Source organism: Arachis ipaensis, chromosome B5 (genome assembly GCF_059453495.1).
Source record: "Arachis ipaensis isolate K30076 ecotype BB chromosome B5, ASM5945349v1, whole genome shotgun sequence".
Classification (NCBI taxonomy): Eukaryota; Viridiplantae; Streptophyta; class Magnoliopsida; order Fabales; family Fabaceae; genus Arachis; species Arachis ipaensis.
In genome coordinates, this window is record NC_142440.1 from 29,513,793 (window position 1) to 29,531,271 (window position 17,479).

A 17,479-nucleotide genomic window follows, 5' to 3' on the forward strand; every position below is an offset into this window, starting at 1 on the left:
TAAACATACTCAACTTTCACCTCCAATTGGTTGCATCTCAATATCATTCCAGAATTAAAAATTATGAAGCCTCAAAGTTACTGACTTAGAAAACAAAGCTTGACTTTTACTGCATAATACATCTTTCTCTGAAAATCCAAATCTTTAAAACCACAACTCTAACCATTCTAAATTTTTATGAAATTAAAGTATTAGGACCAAAGTTTCATTTAAAATTGGTTCCATTTCAAAATTCAAACTGCAGAATTTCCAATAGAGGAATCAAGTGGCTGCTGTGTTAAACGTTTTGCAGAAAAACTAGATTTGACATCCCCAATTCAAAAATTCACCATAAATCATAAACTTAATAAAAAAGTCTCAAATTTACCAGTTTAGTTCTTTATATCCCCAAGTTTAACCCAGGCTTGGTCTCATGCAATTCCGATCATTACATAAGTAGTTATAGCTTTTCAAAGTTTCTGACTTCGTTTAAAATTATGCAGAAAATCAGATTTTAGAGTTCAACTTTGAAAAATCATAACTAATTCTCTAGTTGATACGAAACCTTAAAAATTGAATTTTCACAATTACACTTAATATAATTTACTTAACATTTAAATTCTTATAATTTCAGTCACTATAGAGTTACTAAATCACTTTCAAAGTTGCCGTTTTATTTCAAGAGAACCTGATTTTCAGCAAACCATTTAGTATTCAAAATCCAACTCTTCAATACCCCTCAAAACCAATTCCAAATCAACCACCAACCAAGTTCATTAACATTACAATATACCAAATAACAGCTCAACGGCAACAAATCCAACATAACCCATTAAAATTCAGAAATTCTCAACAATTAGTCATCAAACAATTTCCAATCCACATAATCAATCAATATCACTAATCAACAATTCCAAATCACAATCTCAACCATTCCAATCACAGTTTCAGCCACAATTCAATATTCACATAATCAATCAATTACTCACAGCTATTAAATCTATTTGCAGTTATTCAATAAACCTTGTAGGCATTCTTAAATTGAAATCGTTTAAACCCCGTACCTCAATTAGTCGAACCGTAGAATTTAAACGCAATGATGCCCTTCTTTTTTTCCAGTTTACAACAGCCAATGCGGCCGGAACAGCAGCAGCAGCCTCACTTCTTCTGGGGCAGCAACAACAATGACAATCGCACCTATCCCAATCACCTCCGTAGCGGTGACATCAGTGGTTCCGGATAAAGATGATAATACTAAACAGAGACATTAACATATGCTATTGTAATCAGAACAAAATATGGTAGAGGAATAGATTCGGGAAACAGAGCATGAGCAAGAGTGTTACAGTTTCAAGAATGGAATTGGGAACGCAGGGGAAGCTGCTGTCGGGTATATCAGTGACGCCTCCCTTCAAACGCGACGATGGCAAGCCCAGCCACTCGACGACCACGGCAACACCGTGACGCTCCCTTTCGTGCCTCTTCTCCCTCCTCCATTCGCGACTCCAATGGCGGCGGCAAGGACGGGTTCGATGACAGAGATCCGACAAAGCTAGTAGCAACGGGCTTCCTCTATACTTGCGAGCACGACGGTGGCGATGGGGTTGACGGGCTTCCTCTCGGCGCTGCTCTCTGCCTCGTTTCTGGCGAGCGCGACGACGATGACGACCAGACAGCGGCTGCGTGGCTATGGCGGCAGCGGCGAGGACCTTCCCAGCGGCAGCTCTGGCCCAGCGGCGCCTCCTCTGGGTCTCCCTTTCTCTTCCGTTCAGCTCGTTCTCTCTCTTTCGGGTCTCACTCTCTCTTTGCTGTGTGTGAGAAAAAATGAAGCTGATGAGTGAAAGGGGGAAACGGCGCTGGGGTGAAGGGTAAGTGGGTTAGGGTTTTCTAAATTAATTTAGGAAATAGGGTTTTTGAGTAAATTGAAATTTAGTAATTTTAATTAAATTAGGGTATAGAGTATTAAATGAAAATTTAATTTATTTTTTTAAAATTACTTTGAAAATATTATTTAATTATCAATTTATTAATTTTCTTTTAAATTAAATATTTTAATTTAAAAATTAGAGATATTATAATTAATTTTCTTTGTCTATAAAAATTAAAATATTAACTTTTAAAATCTCAATTATTCAAACTAAATCATACAAAATCTTTATTCTTTTAAAATTATTAAGTTCTATAATTTAAATATAAAAAATTATTCAATATTATAAGAGTAAGTAAAATTTCTCATTTAATTATCAAAACTTAATTTAATTACTTTTAATAAAATAATTTCTAAAAATAAAGTATTTAATGAATATATAAATTAAAATTAACTCAAATAATATTTTTTTCGAAAATTATGGGTTTTACAAATCACATTTTATAAATATACGATTTTAAATTTAAAATATCGATTACCTAAATTAAATTATATTACATTTCATTATTTTTCTATCACAACTTTAATTTCAATTTCTATAAAGTAACTAATTATAAATCATTTTTTAAATCATTATTAAGTTATTAAATTATTTTTTATGTTATTAAGTTTTAAATCTTTTTTTAATTTAAAATTAATAGTATTCAACTTAATTTTTTATTTATAAAATTAAATTTAAAATTTTAATATTTAAAATAAATCATATAAAATTATTATTAGTTTTTAATTATTAAAATTTTTAAAAGATAAAATATTTAAAATTATAAAAAATACATAAAAATTTTAATTAATTTAAACTCAAATGATTAAAACTGTGACTATAGACCCCTTTAGGTCACCTCCAAAACCGTGACCATAGACCCTTTTAGATCACCCTTTTGAAAAACCGTGACCATAAACCCCTTTAGGTCACCCTCAAAACCGTGACCATAGACCCTTTTAGGTCACCCTTCCGAAAAATCGTGACCATATACCCTTTTTGGTCACTATAAAAAACCGTGACCACAGACCCTTTTAGGCCACCCCCAAAACCGTGACCATAGACCCTTTTAGGTCACCCTTTTTTGAAAAACCGTGACCATAGCCCCTTTTTGGTCACTGTAAAAAACCGTGACCATAGACCCCTTTAGGTCACCCCTAAAACCGTGACCATAGACCCTTTTAGGCCACCCCCAAAACCGTGACCATAGACCCCTTTAGGCCACCCCCCAAAACTGTGACCATAGACACTTTTAGGCCACCCTCAAAACCGTGACCATAGACCCCTTAAGGTCACCCCCCAAAACCGTGACCATAGACCCTTTTAGGTCACCCTTTTTTGTAAAACCGTGACCATAGCCCCTTTTTGGTCACTGTAAAAAATCGTGACCATAGACCCCTTTAGGTCACCCCAAAACCGTGACCATAGACCCTTTTAGGCCACCCCCCAAAACCGTGACCATAGACCCTTTTAGGTCACCCTTTTTTGAAAAACCGTGACCATAGACCCCTTTAGGTCACCCCTCAAAACCGTGACCATAGACCCTTTTAGGCCACCCTTTTTTAAAAAACTGTGACCATAGGTACTCTATGGTCACCCTTTTCAAAAAAACCGTGACTATAGCTTTTTTTTTTGTCACCCTAAAAAACCGTGACCATAGAGGGTCTATGGTCACGGTTTTTTACCGTGACCAAAAAAATCGTGGCCATAGACCCAAAATGTTGTAGTCTTTTAAAATAATAAAAATAAAGGATATCACTCTCTTCCTTCTTCAAAACAGAAATATAGAAGTTATAATTTTTAAAAAAAGAGATGTGACAAGAAAAAAAAATCTTTTTGAAAAATAAAGTTTTTTGGTTTTTCTCTATGCCATCAACAAGAAATTGAAAGGAAAGAAGGTAGAGAGGGAAAAATATCTATAAATATTGGGAGGTTACCCAATAGTTCAGTTGATTAAAGTGTTGTATGTCCAACTGCCTACAACACAAAGGTCATTAGGAGTAGTAAAAGCGTAGTGTGTTCATAACCTATAAGTTCCTGAATTAGAACTAGACTCTGATATATATCAAAGAACAACCATAACTCAAGAACAATCTAACATGGATATGCGTATGTTTTGAATTATGTTTTTATGATGTAATAATCATAAATTTCAAGATCTTATTTATTGTTAGAAATAGTTTCTATATTGGTTGTAGAAACTAAAACTAACAAAAGAATACAGAGATACTAACAAAAGATACAACTTAACTAACTTGAGTTAGTCGAGTAATCGAGTGGTAAGCTCACTCGTCCGCTTAAATAATTGTCGGGGGTTCGAATCCCGCCTTGTGCATGCAGCAACCCATTAGCCAGCGACAGACCCTTAAATTGAGCTCCGATCCGCGACAGATTAGTCCTTAGTTTGTCGGGTTGGAGGATACCGCATGGGCAACCAAAAAAAAAGACATAACTTATTTTTTATTTTTCTTTCATTATTCATATTTTTCATAATTATATTTTTATTATTATATATTTTTTTAAATTTTTTGAATGAAAAAATAAGAATAAATTGGACTCTGTTAATTTGTTCTAGTTTAATTTATTACATACCAAACAAAATATAAGAACACTAATTTTGTATCTCTATCCTTTATGTCTTGTTTTTAATGTTTTATTTTGTCTTGTTCTCAAAACCAAACGCAGCCTTAAAGAACAACGCAAAATAACACAGTAGATGCTTTCTTTGTTACTTTAGTATTTTGTTGTTTTTGGTAGCTTTTTTTTACAAAGATGACTCAATAAAAATAAGGGTTAAGTACGATTTTAGTCCCTAAGGTATAGGTCGAAAATTTTTTTCGTTCCCAACTTTTTTTTGCATATAAAATCATCCCTAATATTTAACTTAGTTTTAAAATCGTCCTTTTCACTTAAATTTTAAATTTTATTACCAAATTATACCTGTCTAAAAAATTATAAAATAAAAAAAAAAAAAGAAGAGAAAGAGAACGGATGAAGGAGAAAGGGAATCACGCGAGGGGGAGGAAAGAAGAAAAATGGGAAGGAAAGAAGAAGGGAAAGAAAGGAAGAGGGGGAAAGGAGGGACGACACCGCGCGAGGCTTGGAGTTGCCGTCGCCGTCGGAAATCAGAACTAGAGGAAGAGAGAGCCACTGCGACTGCGCCGATCTCAGCTCTTCTGCGACAACTTCCGCTCCACCATCTGCGTCACCATTGCCCAACCCCTCAACAAGCGTTGCATCATCGCCGACAATTTCTGCAAGGTCTGGAACCTTCTAGAGTCTTCTAATGAAGACTTGCTCTGCCTCCTCAGCATCTTCGATTCCAAAGGTACCAACTTCTCTCTCACTCCAATTGCTGAAAGACCATGTTAAAGTTGCAATAGAACTTGGTTAATCAGATTGGGAAACCTATCCTCTCTAGGGTTCCAATTCTACTCCTATTTCTAATTTTGTTAATAAGATTGTTAAACCCCCCAATTCTGATTTTGTAAACCCACCAATTCTGATTCTGATTTTGTTAATCCATTGTTAATTACATTATTTTCAATTTTGATTCTATTTTTTATTCTGTTAATCTATTATTCTTCTGTTTTTATTTTTTCTGCTTCTGATTCTGTTCTATTTTTTATGCTTTTGATTCTGCTTATGTTTCTGTTTTTATTTTTGTTTTCAATTCTACTTTTACTTTTGTTTTCAATTTTGCTTATGCTTCTGTTTCTATTTCTATTTTTATTTTTTATGTTTACTACATTGTTTTTGCTTTATTGTTGTTGTTGCTGAAGAAGAAGAAGAAGATAAAAAAAGAGATGTTGTGATGAAGAAGAAGAATAGAAATTGAATATTTTCGTGAGGAAGGAGAAGGGTATTTTAGTCTGAAGGACGATTTTAAAACTAAGTTAAACCTTAGGGACAATTTTATATGTAAAAAAAAGTTGAGGATAAAAAAAAATTGGCTTATATCTTAAGGACTAAAAATCGTATTTAACCCAAAAATAAACTTCAATACATTTATTTTTTCTTTACTTTTGGATGTTTTTATTGTTTGATTCTAAATATTTTTCTCTCTGTATTTTCGGATGTTTTTTATTGTATAATTTCAAATGAGGAGTGCTAGATGACCAGTAGAATTTGTGATGTGTAGTAATTAATTAGCCATCATCAATATTTTTAATAGTGTGAGATGACATCAAATGGTGTAAGATTATTCATTTTTCTTTTGATAGTTAAGTGCTGGCCAAATTTCAATAAAAGTGCTAGTCCATAAACTTCCTCATTTCAAATATTCTCTTTTCTATACTTTTAGATATTCCTTCTAGTATATCAAAAAGTTGGCTCGTTTTTTTGAAAAAAAAAATAATTGAATAAGAGGTTGTTACCTAAGCTTTTTCTTTTACAAAATTATTGTGGAAAAGCTTGGTTCCGCCTTAGAGTTGAGGTTTTGGTTGGGTACGTATTGTTGGAAAGACTAAATACTAGAAATAGGATTTGGAGGTTTGGAATAATTATTCCGAACGGTGAAACTCATTGTGTATTGTGTTGTTCTGACTTCTGAGATTGAGACGGTGCACTATTTGTTTTCTGCATGTATGAAAACATCATCAGTTTGGGATTTTATTCTCGAGTTTGACCAGATGAAGCAAGAGATAATTCTTTGTGCAAGGAAAGAGAGCAGAGAAGGATGCAAGTGAAGGAGTAATGTTTTTTTTTTTTTTCTTTTTACTTTGATTGTATTATGTAATTTAGCTTGTGCCTTATTAGTTCTGTTTTTCTGGAAGTACTTGGTAGTTTGATAGTTGTATATTGTGTTATTGGTTTGTTCTCGAGCAGAGACCAGATGAAGCATATTGCATGAATGTGATTATTGTGAACTTAGAAGAAAACAAACTAGCTTTTCCCTCGCCTAATTTACCATAAAACTGCCAAAATAAATGCATGACGTAATTTCCAGTCTATATGATATTTATGGATTATATATATCATTATTGCTCTCAAGAAACATATACGTCATTTCAAAATCGATAGTTCATTTGTTGGGTGATTCATATCCCCACTGAAAATATGTGTGTTTTGTGATATACATACGTACATGATATGATAAGATCCATGCTTATTACGGACACACAAGTACTTATTTGTTTAGTCTTAGTCACCACCTTCATAGAGCAATAATATTTCAGCAAACATGGTCCTACATCCTTTGTCACTGCATCAGTAGCTACTGTGTTCCAGAGTATAATACTGTGTTCCAGAGTATAATCGTTCAGTTGTCTCTGGGTCGTCATAAAAAAATTACTCTTATTGACAAATTTTTAGTAATAACTACACAATGATCATTATATATTGAGAAAATTTCACTCGTCCCTTTTAAAAGATATTAAAATGACACTCTTCTCTTCTCTAGTTGTAAAATATATATTCTTCTTTTTTAATTCATTTTAAATTTTTTGTGTTAACTATTATTAACTTTATCCAGTTTTCAAAAGAAAATAAATTACTTTTTACAAAAATATCCTCTAGTAAAAATTTTATTTTTTGTCATTAAATTTTGTTTACCAAAATCTCCTTTAATAAATTATTTTTTTATTGATTAAATTATATTTTTATCAAAATATTTTTTTAAAAAATTAATAATTAAATTATTTTTTCTAAGATATCCTTCAATAATTTTTTAATTATTAAATTATGATTTTACCACAATTTTTGTTAACAATTATTTTTATATTTTACTATTAATTTTTTATATCAATATATATTATTTTAATATTAAATAAAAAAAATCTTGATAAGATTATTTTTCGATATCAATTTATATTAATTGTTATACATATTAACAGTGGTAATATTTTTTATTTAATATTAAAATAATATATATTGATATCAAAAAATTAATAATAAAATATAAAAATAATTGTTAACAAAAATTTTGGTAAATCAAAATTTAATAATTAAAAAATTATTAAAGGGTATCTTAAAAAAATAATTTAATTATTAAATTTTTTTAAAAAATATTTTAGTAAAAATACAATTTAATCAATAAAAAAATAATTTATTAAAAAATATTTTGGTAAGCAAAATTTAATGACAAAAAAATAAAATTTTTGTTAAAGGGTATTTTTGTAAAAAATAATTTATTTTTTCTTGAAAAATAGATAAAGTTAATATTAGTTAACACAAAAAAAATTAAAATGGATTAAAGAGAAAGTTTTTTAAAAGTTACAAGAGAGGCGAATGTACATTTTACAAATAGAGGAGAGAGGAGTGTCATTTTAGCATCTCTATGGACAGAGGAGTGAAATTTTCTCTTATATATTTTATTAAACTTATATTTTTATAGCAACTGTATATTTACCGTTATTACTAAATGTTATAATGACAATTATATATTTTTTGTCGCTATTAAATTTTTTTTTACTAATAATTGTATAATTACTGCAAAAAATTTTTAACAATAAAGTATAAGACGACTATTATCTAATTATCGCTAAATATATTAGCAGTTATTTTTATTGTTAATAAAAACAAAACAAATGACTACTAAAAATTAATTTTTCTGTGAGTTTAGAATTTGATTCTTATTGGTTTAAAAAAGAATTTTAGTATAAAATTAATTAAAAGATAAAACTTTTATACAATAAGATAAATTAAAAATATAATTATCTATATATCTTTACTGTTTATTTAAATTTTTCAGTTAAATTATTTCGTTACATTAGCTAACATGTTAGCTGGTGGTTTGTTATAATATAATAGGAATATTATAGGGTAATTTAATATAACTAGAGTATAATTTGATATATATCTCATCGGTATTTATTTAGATTCTATCATCAACAATTCAGCTATGTTATAGTTCAAAGAAATATAGGAATACTAGGCCAGCAACTTTTGTGATTTGTAGTCATTGAGATTGGTGTCAAATTTCATTTAATGACTCATTTTTTTTACTGGTTATATACTGGCCAAAATTTAATAAAATTGCTGTCCCCTAGATTTTTCCAAAGAGATATATAACCGCCATCAGACTCGCGCGATGAAAGGGTTTCGGTCAGAGGCAGAGCTACATACTGCGAAAGGGGGGCAACGGCCCCCCTAATTTTAATATTTTACATGTAAACTATATGTAAATTTCAGTTTAGCCTCCCTCAAAAATTTATTTTAATATTATTTTATTGTATAAATATTTTTAGTCTCTCTAATATATATTTTTTTTTAGCTCCGCCCTGGTTTCGGTGGTCTCTAAATTAAGGTAGGTAATTTTGAACATAAGCTTCAGAGAGATTTTATATGTCTCAGAGCAGATTATTGTTTGCGCACTGATAATTGAGATTGCTCGCATCACAATGTACTTTTTCAAACTTTAATTATTGGGAAATGGAATTTCTCCATTTTTTTTAACACTTGAAAAAATAAAGTGTGATTTTTTATCTTTAATTTTATAAGTGAGACTAAAATTAAATAGAAGAGAGAGAACAATGAAAGATTAGATCCTACATTGAACACCATCCAATTTTTTTTCCACTGAAAAAGATCCGCTCCCTAATTATTGTTGTTGAATCAAAGGACGCGCGGATAACGTGTACAACCGAAACAGAACTAGATGAACTGATGAAGTATTAGAGGAGACTAAAAATATTTACACAATAAAATAAAACTAAAATAAAATCTTATAAAAAATTAAATTAAAATTTACATATAATTTATATATAAAAAATTAAAAATAGAAAAGATTATTACTCTTTTTTCTATTACGTAACTTCGTTACCGATGTACAGGCTAAGAAATAATTAGAAAAGAATATTGAAATCCTGTTTGGATAGAGTATTTTAAAATTTAAAAAATTTATTTTTGTGAAAATATTTTAGATTCTTTATTTAAAATAAATAAAATATTTCATAAAAATACTTGAAATTTATAAAAAAATTTATTAGTATTTAAATAAAACATTTTAACAGAAAAATTTAAATTAAAAAATATATTTCTGTCGTCTAAATATCTTATCCAAACACAATCTAATAGCTTATCAATCTATGATTAACTCTAACTAACTAGAGAGACATAATCAAGCATCCAATCTTAGCTAGCTGAATTACAAAGAACAAAAGACACATTTGAAAGCTAGCCATCAATTAAAGATAGGACAAGAACATATATAGCAGACTAAGGGTCTAAGGTGAGAAACACATGCATGCTTGGACAAATAATGATATGCTGGCAAACAATAATTTTGAATTAACACAACAGAGTTTAGCGTCTGAAAAAAAAAAAAGTAATTACTCCAATATGGTTTCAACCTCCCTTGATTTCTGATTGGAACAATAACAAAAAATTAATTTGCACTAAACTCCCTCCATATTGCCTCGTTTTTATATGTATTAATTTTGTTCCCTACTTCCCTTATCAATATCTTAAAAATGTCAAAAGGATTGTAAAATATGAAAATGAAGACAATAATAATATGAAGCAATAATGTGCAATAGGAGAAAAACACCCTAGCTATATTCAAAACTCTAATTAAATATATGTCATGAGAAATTTAGAATTTATTATTAGTTGTAATTACTATAATACAATGAGGAAGATAATATTTCTTTGGATTTGCATGCTAAACAAACTAAAATGGCGGAAGCAATTATTCTTGATCTGTTGTTGGAATTTAAATGCAAAAGAAAAAAAAAAAAAGAAAGCATCACAATAAGTGGCTTCATGGAGTGATTTTTAAGCTGTATGGACTTCAGCGACTGAAATGATTTACTTATATGTAATAAGAAATAATCTAATGTTTAATTAATTTTACTGTGTTTTTTCCAATATAAAAAAGAAAAGAAGAAGGCATGTCATATTATTTGTTAATGATATGCATTGCAGTAGTGTACAAATTAATAAGAGCCTATTTATTTGAAGAAAAAAAAGGAATAAAATTGCAGGAATAATTAAAGACACATACATGATGATGGGTATGGGTTGGGGTCATGAAGCATTAAATAGTTATAATAGTACAAAGAAAATAGTAACATGGTTTGGAACAAACAAAGAGTTATTCATTGATGTGCAACATTTATTATGATACATAGATGTAGAAATCCAGGTCCAACTGTAATCATCAGAAAGCTACAAATTGAAGCAATAAATTCCTGTCCGCAAAATCAAATTAAATTTACAAGAAATTAAAAAAAAACTTACAAGCAGAGAGTAATAAGAGGGAGAGAGAACTCACCAATTTCACCATGTTCTTGACGAGTACATATATATCTCTAGAAAAACACCAAACTTCAAAATTAATCACTACATACACAACCCATGCTTCATAATATTAGATATAGTTCATCATAAGATAAGTCACCTACATACTTAAATCAAACCAAAGCTAACAAATCAATATGAGAAAGATACATATATATAATATAATTGGCTTGCTTGATGAAGCAAACAATATACATATCGGACCAAAACGCTTCAATTCCCCGAGAAGAGAGATCGAGATAGAGTAGCATGAAAAGAAGAAGATATGAAAGCACACCCTAGCTAGCTTGCTAGAGCTATAGCTGCTTTGATTTGATTCCTAATAATAATGGAAGGTGTGTAATAAGAGGGGTAGGGTTTCTTCTTCTTAAGTGGAGGCATAGAGTTGTTGTTGTTCTAACCGTTATCATTGGCGGAAGAGGAAGAGGAAGATGGTGGTGCGGTTGGTGGGGGGTAAGAGATGCGGTGAGAATGATGATAAAAGTAAGAGTGATGAAGAGAGAGTAATGATGATGATGATGAGGGTAACAACATTATCATTGCTGCCTGTTGCCCTTCTTTTTATTTTTATCAGATTCACCCAACCTATTCTATCTTCTATTGGCCTTCTTATATTACTTCCCATAATATACATGTATATATATAGAGAGAAAGAGAGAGAGAGAGAGAGTGAGAGAGATTTCTTTTTCTATATCTCTTATCATATTTTTCCTTCTTTCACATGGAGGAGCTTGTTATCCTTTAGAAGCCACCATGTTTTTATATATAATTTTATTTTGAAAAATTAATTTTTTAAGTAGTTAATATTTTATTATAAAATTATCTTTTAAACTTTTATTTTTGGAGAATTTAGAGTTTATGATTAGAATTTAAAATATAAAATATAAAATTTAAAATTTAAAACTAAAAGAAATTTATTAATGTTGACTTAAAAAAATTGACTCTGACTTTAATTTAACTCTTTTAGTTTTTAGAAAATGACATTCTTCTTTCATTTATTTATAAAATATATATTTTTTTAAGATTTAAATAATATACATTTTAATTTATATTAGACTAAAATATTTTTTAATAATTATTATAATAATCATATATAAATTAATGATAATTTACTTGGTTGATTTAAATAATATATTAATTTAATAAAATTTATTAATTTATAATATTTTATTATTAATTATGAAATATATAAAAAAATTTTAAATTAAGTATTTTTAAACAAATTATAGTATTTTATATTATTATTTAAATCAACTAAATAATTATTACTAATTTGTTTATATAATTATAATAATTATTGAATAATATTTTAGTTATTAAATAAATTAAAATGTTTGTTATTTTAATTTTGTAGGAGAGAAAAGTATATATTTTTCATAAATAGAGAGGAGAGAATCAAAGTGTTATTCAGAGATCTCACAGAAAAATAAAAAATATCATTTTTCTTATATTTTTTGTTAATTTATTGTGTTAAACATTAATAAATCAAAGTAATATAATAATATGTTTAAGTAAATGTTTAAATGATAAGTTTTTTTAATTATTACAAAAATTTAAATTTTAAAACAAAAAAAATTTGTAATTAAAAAAAGATAATTATAGTATGTCCGTTATAAAAAATTTTTTTAATTAAAAATAAAATAATTACAATATAAAGTAATATTTTATAATAATTTTTTTTAATATAAAAACTAAAATTTGTTATAAAAGTGATAAAAATTTTTAACCTTCAAAATATTTTTTGTAATAATATATTTTTTCTATCATAAAATTTTATTACAAAATATAACTTAATTTTGTATATTTTTTTAATTACAAAAGTACCATATTTATTTTGTAATATTTTTTTAATATAAATTACATATATAATTTATTAAATTATTTTTTTAATTAACTGATATATTAATTAATTTATTGAACAAATCAACTTTTATATAATATGTAATAACATAGATAATTTAAACATGCATCATTTAACTAAGATTAGTTTAAAACAAAATAATATTAATGTCTATATTGATTAGTTTCATAAGTTATATTTCTTCCACAAATTCAACTAAAAGTTAAAAATTTAACATAAATTAGTGTCTCTATGAATAAAAATATTTTTGAGTCCTTTAAATAGCATGTTGTCATCATTTTAGCACTCATGTAAATAAAAAAACTAAAACAAAAATTAGAAACAAGATATAATACTAATTACAATTTTTTTCATTCACTTTTATTCAAAGTTTTAGAAATATTTTGGCAGATCCTCTCCTAAAATTTGAATATTTTCACCATCTACGATTCTATAAAAAACAACTAATTTATCACGTATTTCTCAATCAATACACAACTAAATTTATCAAACCAAATAACAGAATATTTATCATTTCTCAATCATGACACAACTAAAATGTAATAAATAGATTCATATACAATTAAACTAAATTAATAATATATCAATTATATATTAATTTTTTAAAAGAATATAAAATAATATCTACAATTTTTAAAAATTAATAAATATAAATAATATTTAAAAAATTTTAATTTTTGAAACAAAATAAAACTATTCTAAAAAAATTATATAAAGAAATTTTTTTACTCTTAAATATTTTAACATTTAAAAATAATTTTATTAGTTACAAAAAAGTAGTTATATTTTGTAACAAATAAATAAATTGTTATAAATAATATTAAATTTCGAGACAAATTAATTTTTTTGTTATAAAATAAGTTGAATTTTTATAATTATTTTATTTATTCTTTGTTACAAAATATAATAAAATAGAGAGAGATTTGAATGGATGTCAGCTATGTTTACCTTTTGTTACGAAAACTTAGGGAGGAGATTATTGTCAACTAGCACTTGTATACATAGTAAAATAAAATGACTATGATACCAATTGTATCTAGAATCTCATGGAAAAGGAACAGCTATGAGATCTAAAGTCTATATCCTTGACAAATGACAACTAAGCCAACATTCATATATAGATACGTTGAAATTGTATATGATAGTATCACCAAGGTCTTGAAATATTACTTTCTTTTCACATTATTTTTATGTCTTAATACTCCATGCTTAGCTTACAATCTCTGTTAATACTTAATATTGTTGTCTTCCCTAATTAATTTTAAAATCATCAAGCTTATTTCCACTATATATTATTACGATAAGATAAAGGGTGTGTGTACTAGTTTAAGTTTATTTATTTAAAAAATATTATTCCAAAAAAAAATAAATTTCACAAATATACGTATTAAAAATATAACTTTAAGCTTTTTGAAGTAATATAAAAAAATCTGAACAAAAAATAGCTTCTTTTCAAAAAGATATATATAAACAAAAGAAGTTAATTTTGATGCACTGTCAGTGTAAATGTCAGTGTAAAGTAGTTTTACACTGTGCATTTAATTACGTAACGTCACATCAGTAAAAACGACTATTTTTTACGTTAAACGCGTGAATGATCATCTAAAAGAACAAATACAATTACACTACTATATAAAATATTTATATTGTTAATATATCAAAATTAAACTTATAAACAAAGTGCAGGGTGGGAATTTGTTGAATCTGACGGTGCGTCGGATGGATTGTTGATTATGTGGGATGAAACAGTCTTTAAAATGAGTAATTGTTACAAAGGAGAGAGGTGGTTGTGTGTGGTAGGAACTATTTTGAAGAATAACTTCAACTGCGCTTTTTTCCTGATTTATGGTGCTCATACTAGAAACAAAAAACTTGTGGTGTGGGAGGAGTTGAGCTATATGGCAGGTTTATGCCAGGTTTCTTGTTGCTTCATGGGAGACTTTAATGAGATTGTTCAAGTAGAAGAAAGGAAAGGTACTACTGATTTAACAGCCTCTGCTGAAGATTTCAAGAATTGGATCTAAGATATGCAACTGGTGGACTTGCCACTTAATGACCGAAAGTTTACCTGGTTCAGAGGCCGTTCTTGTAGTCGGATTGACAGAGTTTTGCTCAGTCTGGAATGGGTGGAGGAGTTCCCAGAGATTTGCCTAAGAGGGGGACCAAGGGGGTTGTTTGATCACTGTCCGATGATAGTGAAAGATACTAGATTGAGATGCGGACCGAGACCTTTCCGAAGCCTTGACTCATGGTTCACACATGAAGGTTTTCTCAAACTGATCAAAGAGGAATGGAGAGAGTTAGGGGAGAGACAGTTCACAGATAAATTAAAAGCCTTGACTATTCCATTGGGGAGGTGGCACAGGGACAACTTTGGTGGCATGGATAAAAAAATAATGAAGTTTGAAGAAGAGATTAAGAAGGTAGATGACATGATTAGCAATGAGGTGTATGATGGAACGATGGAGGAAAGAAGGAAAGCATTAGTGATTTGTTGTCAGAAGTGGTATGTGAGAAAAGAAGTGCATTGGAAACAGATGTCACGGTCTCGACTCGCAAAGGATATGGACAGAAATACCAGGTACTTCCACAACATAGCTTAAAATAGAAGGAGGAATAACAGGATTGATACATTGGTAATTAATGGAAGGTTAGTGAGAAACCAAGCGAGAATAAAGGTAGCTATTAGTGAATTTTATAAGAATTTATATCATCAGGAGGAGTCTCCCTTAATTGGCTTTAGGGATGGATTGGTTGAGATTATACCTGAAGACGAAGCTGCTAGTTTAGAGGTGCTGCCATCGGCTGATGAGATCAAAGATGCAGTGTGGGACTGTGAATCCTCTCGAGCTCCTGGTTGCGACGGATACAATATGAATTTTATTAAGAAATGTTGGGATGTGATTGGAGTTGAGTTCACAACTGCAGTATTGGGATTCTTCCAGACATCTAAGTTACCGGCGGATTCTAATATCACATGGGTTGCACTAGCACCTAAGTTCATTGGCGCTAAAAAAATCAAGGACTCTCGACCAATCAGTATGGTTGGCTGCGTGTACAAGATGATTTATAAGGTCTTGGTTAAGAGGATGCGAATAGTTATGCCAGGCCTAGTTGGAGAGACTCAGAGTGCTTTTGTCAAAGGTCGGAAGATACATGACAGAGCTCTTATTGCGTGTGAAACAGTACATTGGCTTAAAACTCGAAAAAAGAAAGCAGCAATCATCAAACTGGACTTCTAAAAGGCATACGATAGGGTCAAGTGGAGCTTCGTGGACATTGTTTTACAGAAGATGGGGTTCGGGCGACAATGGAGGGAGTGGGTGATGGAGTGTATAGGCACGACTTCTATGTTAGTATAGATAAATGGTTCACCAACAAAACCGTTCAAGATGGAAAGAGGTCTGAGACAAGGTGATCCACTATCTCTATTCCTGTTTGTACTTGTGGTGGATGTACTACATAGAATGATTGGAGAGGCAGTTCGAAATGGCCGGATTTCCCCTTTATGGGTTGGGAGAGATAATATAGAATTGTCTCATCTTCAGTTTGCCGATAACACGGTATTGTTCTGTCCGCTAGAGGAGGAAATGATAAAGAACTATAAGAGACTCCTACGATGTTCTGAGCTGTTGTCGGGATTAAGCATCAACTTTGATAAGTCTAACTTGATTCCAATCAACTGCGAACATCAGTGAGTGCGAAGTATGTGTAGCTTATTATTGGGGTGCAAGGAAGCTTCTTTGCCAGCTAGATATCTTGGAATTCCGCTAGGAGCGAACCCGAGGTTGGTCAAGACTTGGAAGCCAGTTATAGACAAAGTAGAGAAGAAGCTCAGTTTATAGAAATCAAAGATTCTAAACAAAGCCGAAAAGTTAGTGCTCATCAAAGCAGTCCTAAATAGCTTACCGGTTTACTATTTAAACTTGTACAAAATGCCGAGGGCCGTGGCGGAGAAGCTGATTTCGCTACAGAGAAGGTTCTTGTGGAGTAAGGAGGATGGTCGGGAGGGTATGGCTTTGGTGAGGTGGGAAGTGGTCCAAGCTCCGAAGAAGTTAGGGGGCTGGGAGTCGGAGATGCAATGCTCCGCAACACCGCACTCTTGTTTAAGTGGTGGTGGAGGTTCTCAAAAGAGGAATGTCCACTTTGGAAGAAGGTGGTATGATCTTGTAATAAGCTGTCCCCCTATGAGTTGTTGTCCACACAAGCTGTGCCTAGCCGAGGGGGTCCATGGAAAGACATTTGCCAACTACAAATTAAGGAGCAGCATATAAGAGAAAAGATCATAACAGGCTTGTCCATGGAGGTTGGTGATGGGAGAAGAACTCACTTTTGGGAAGATGTTTGGCTAAGTTGTGGTCCTCTAAAGGATAGGTTTCCAAGGCTCTTCTCAGTTTCAATTCAGAAAGGATCTGTCATAGGGGATTGTGGGTTTTGGGATGGGCTACAATGGATATGGAACTTCCAATGGAGGCGTGAGCTCTTCCAATGG

At 30.1% G+C, this 17,479-nt stretch overlaps 2 protein-coding genes across 2 annotated transcripts; one reads left to right on the forward strand and one right to left on the reverse strand.

Annotated features, from left to right (window-relative positions):
• Nucleotides 1-1,185: 1,185 nt before the first annotated feature.
• LOC107643491 (uncharacterized) lies at nt 1,186-11,666 on the reverse strand. The gene is made up of 4 exons (XM_088486916.1): nt 11,528-11,666; nt 5,096-5,241; nt 1,326-1,787; nt 1,186-1,233 (listed from the first exon to the last, which is right to left on the reverse strand). Exons 1-4 carry the CDS (start codon nt 11,664-11,666, stop codon nt 1,186-1,188), a joined length of 795 nt encoding a protein of 264 aa, XP_088343042.1.
• A 3,348-nt stretch (nt 11,667-15,014) lies between these two features.
• Nucleotides 15,015-16,229, forward strand: LOC107640492 (uncharacterized). The gene is made up of 2 exons (XM_016344009.1): nt 15,015-15,568; nt 15,731-16,229. The coding sequence occupies exons 1-2, from the start codon at nt 15,015-15,017 to the stop codon at nt 16,227-16,229; spliced, it is 1,053 nt and encodes a 350-aa protein (XP_016199495.1).
• Nucleotides 16,230-17,479: the final 1,250 nt, after the last annotated feature.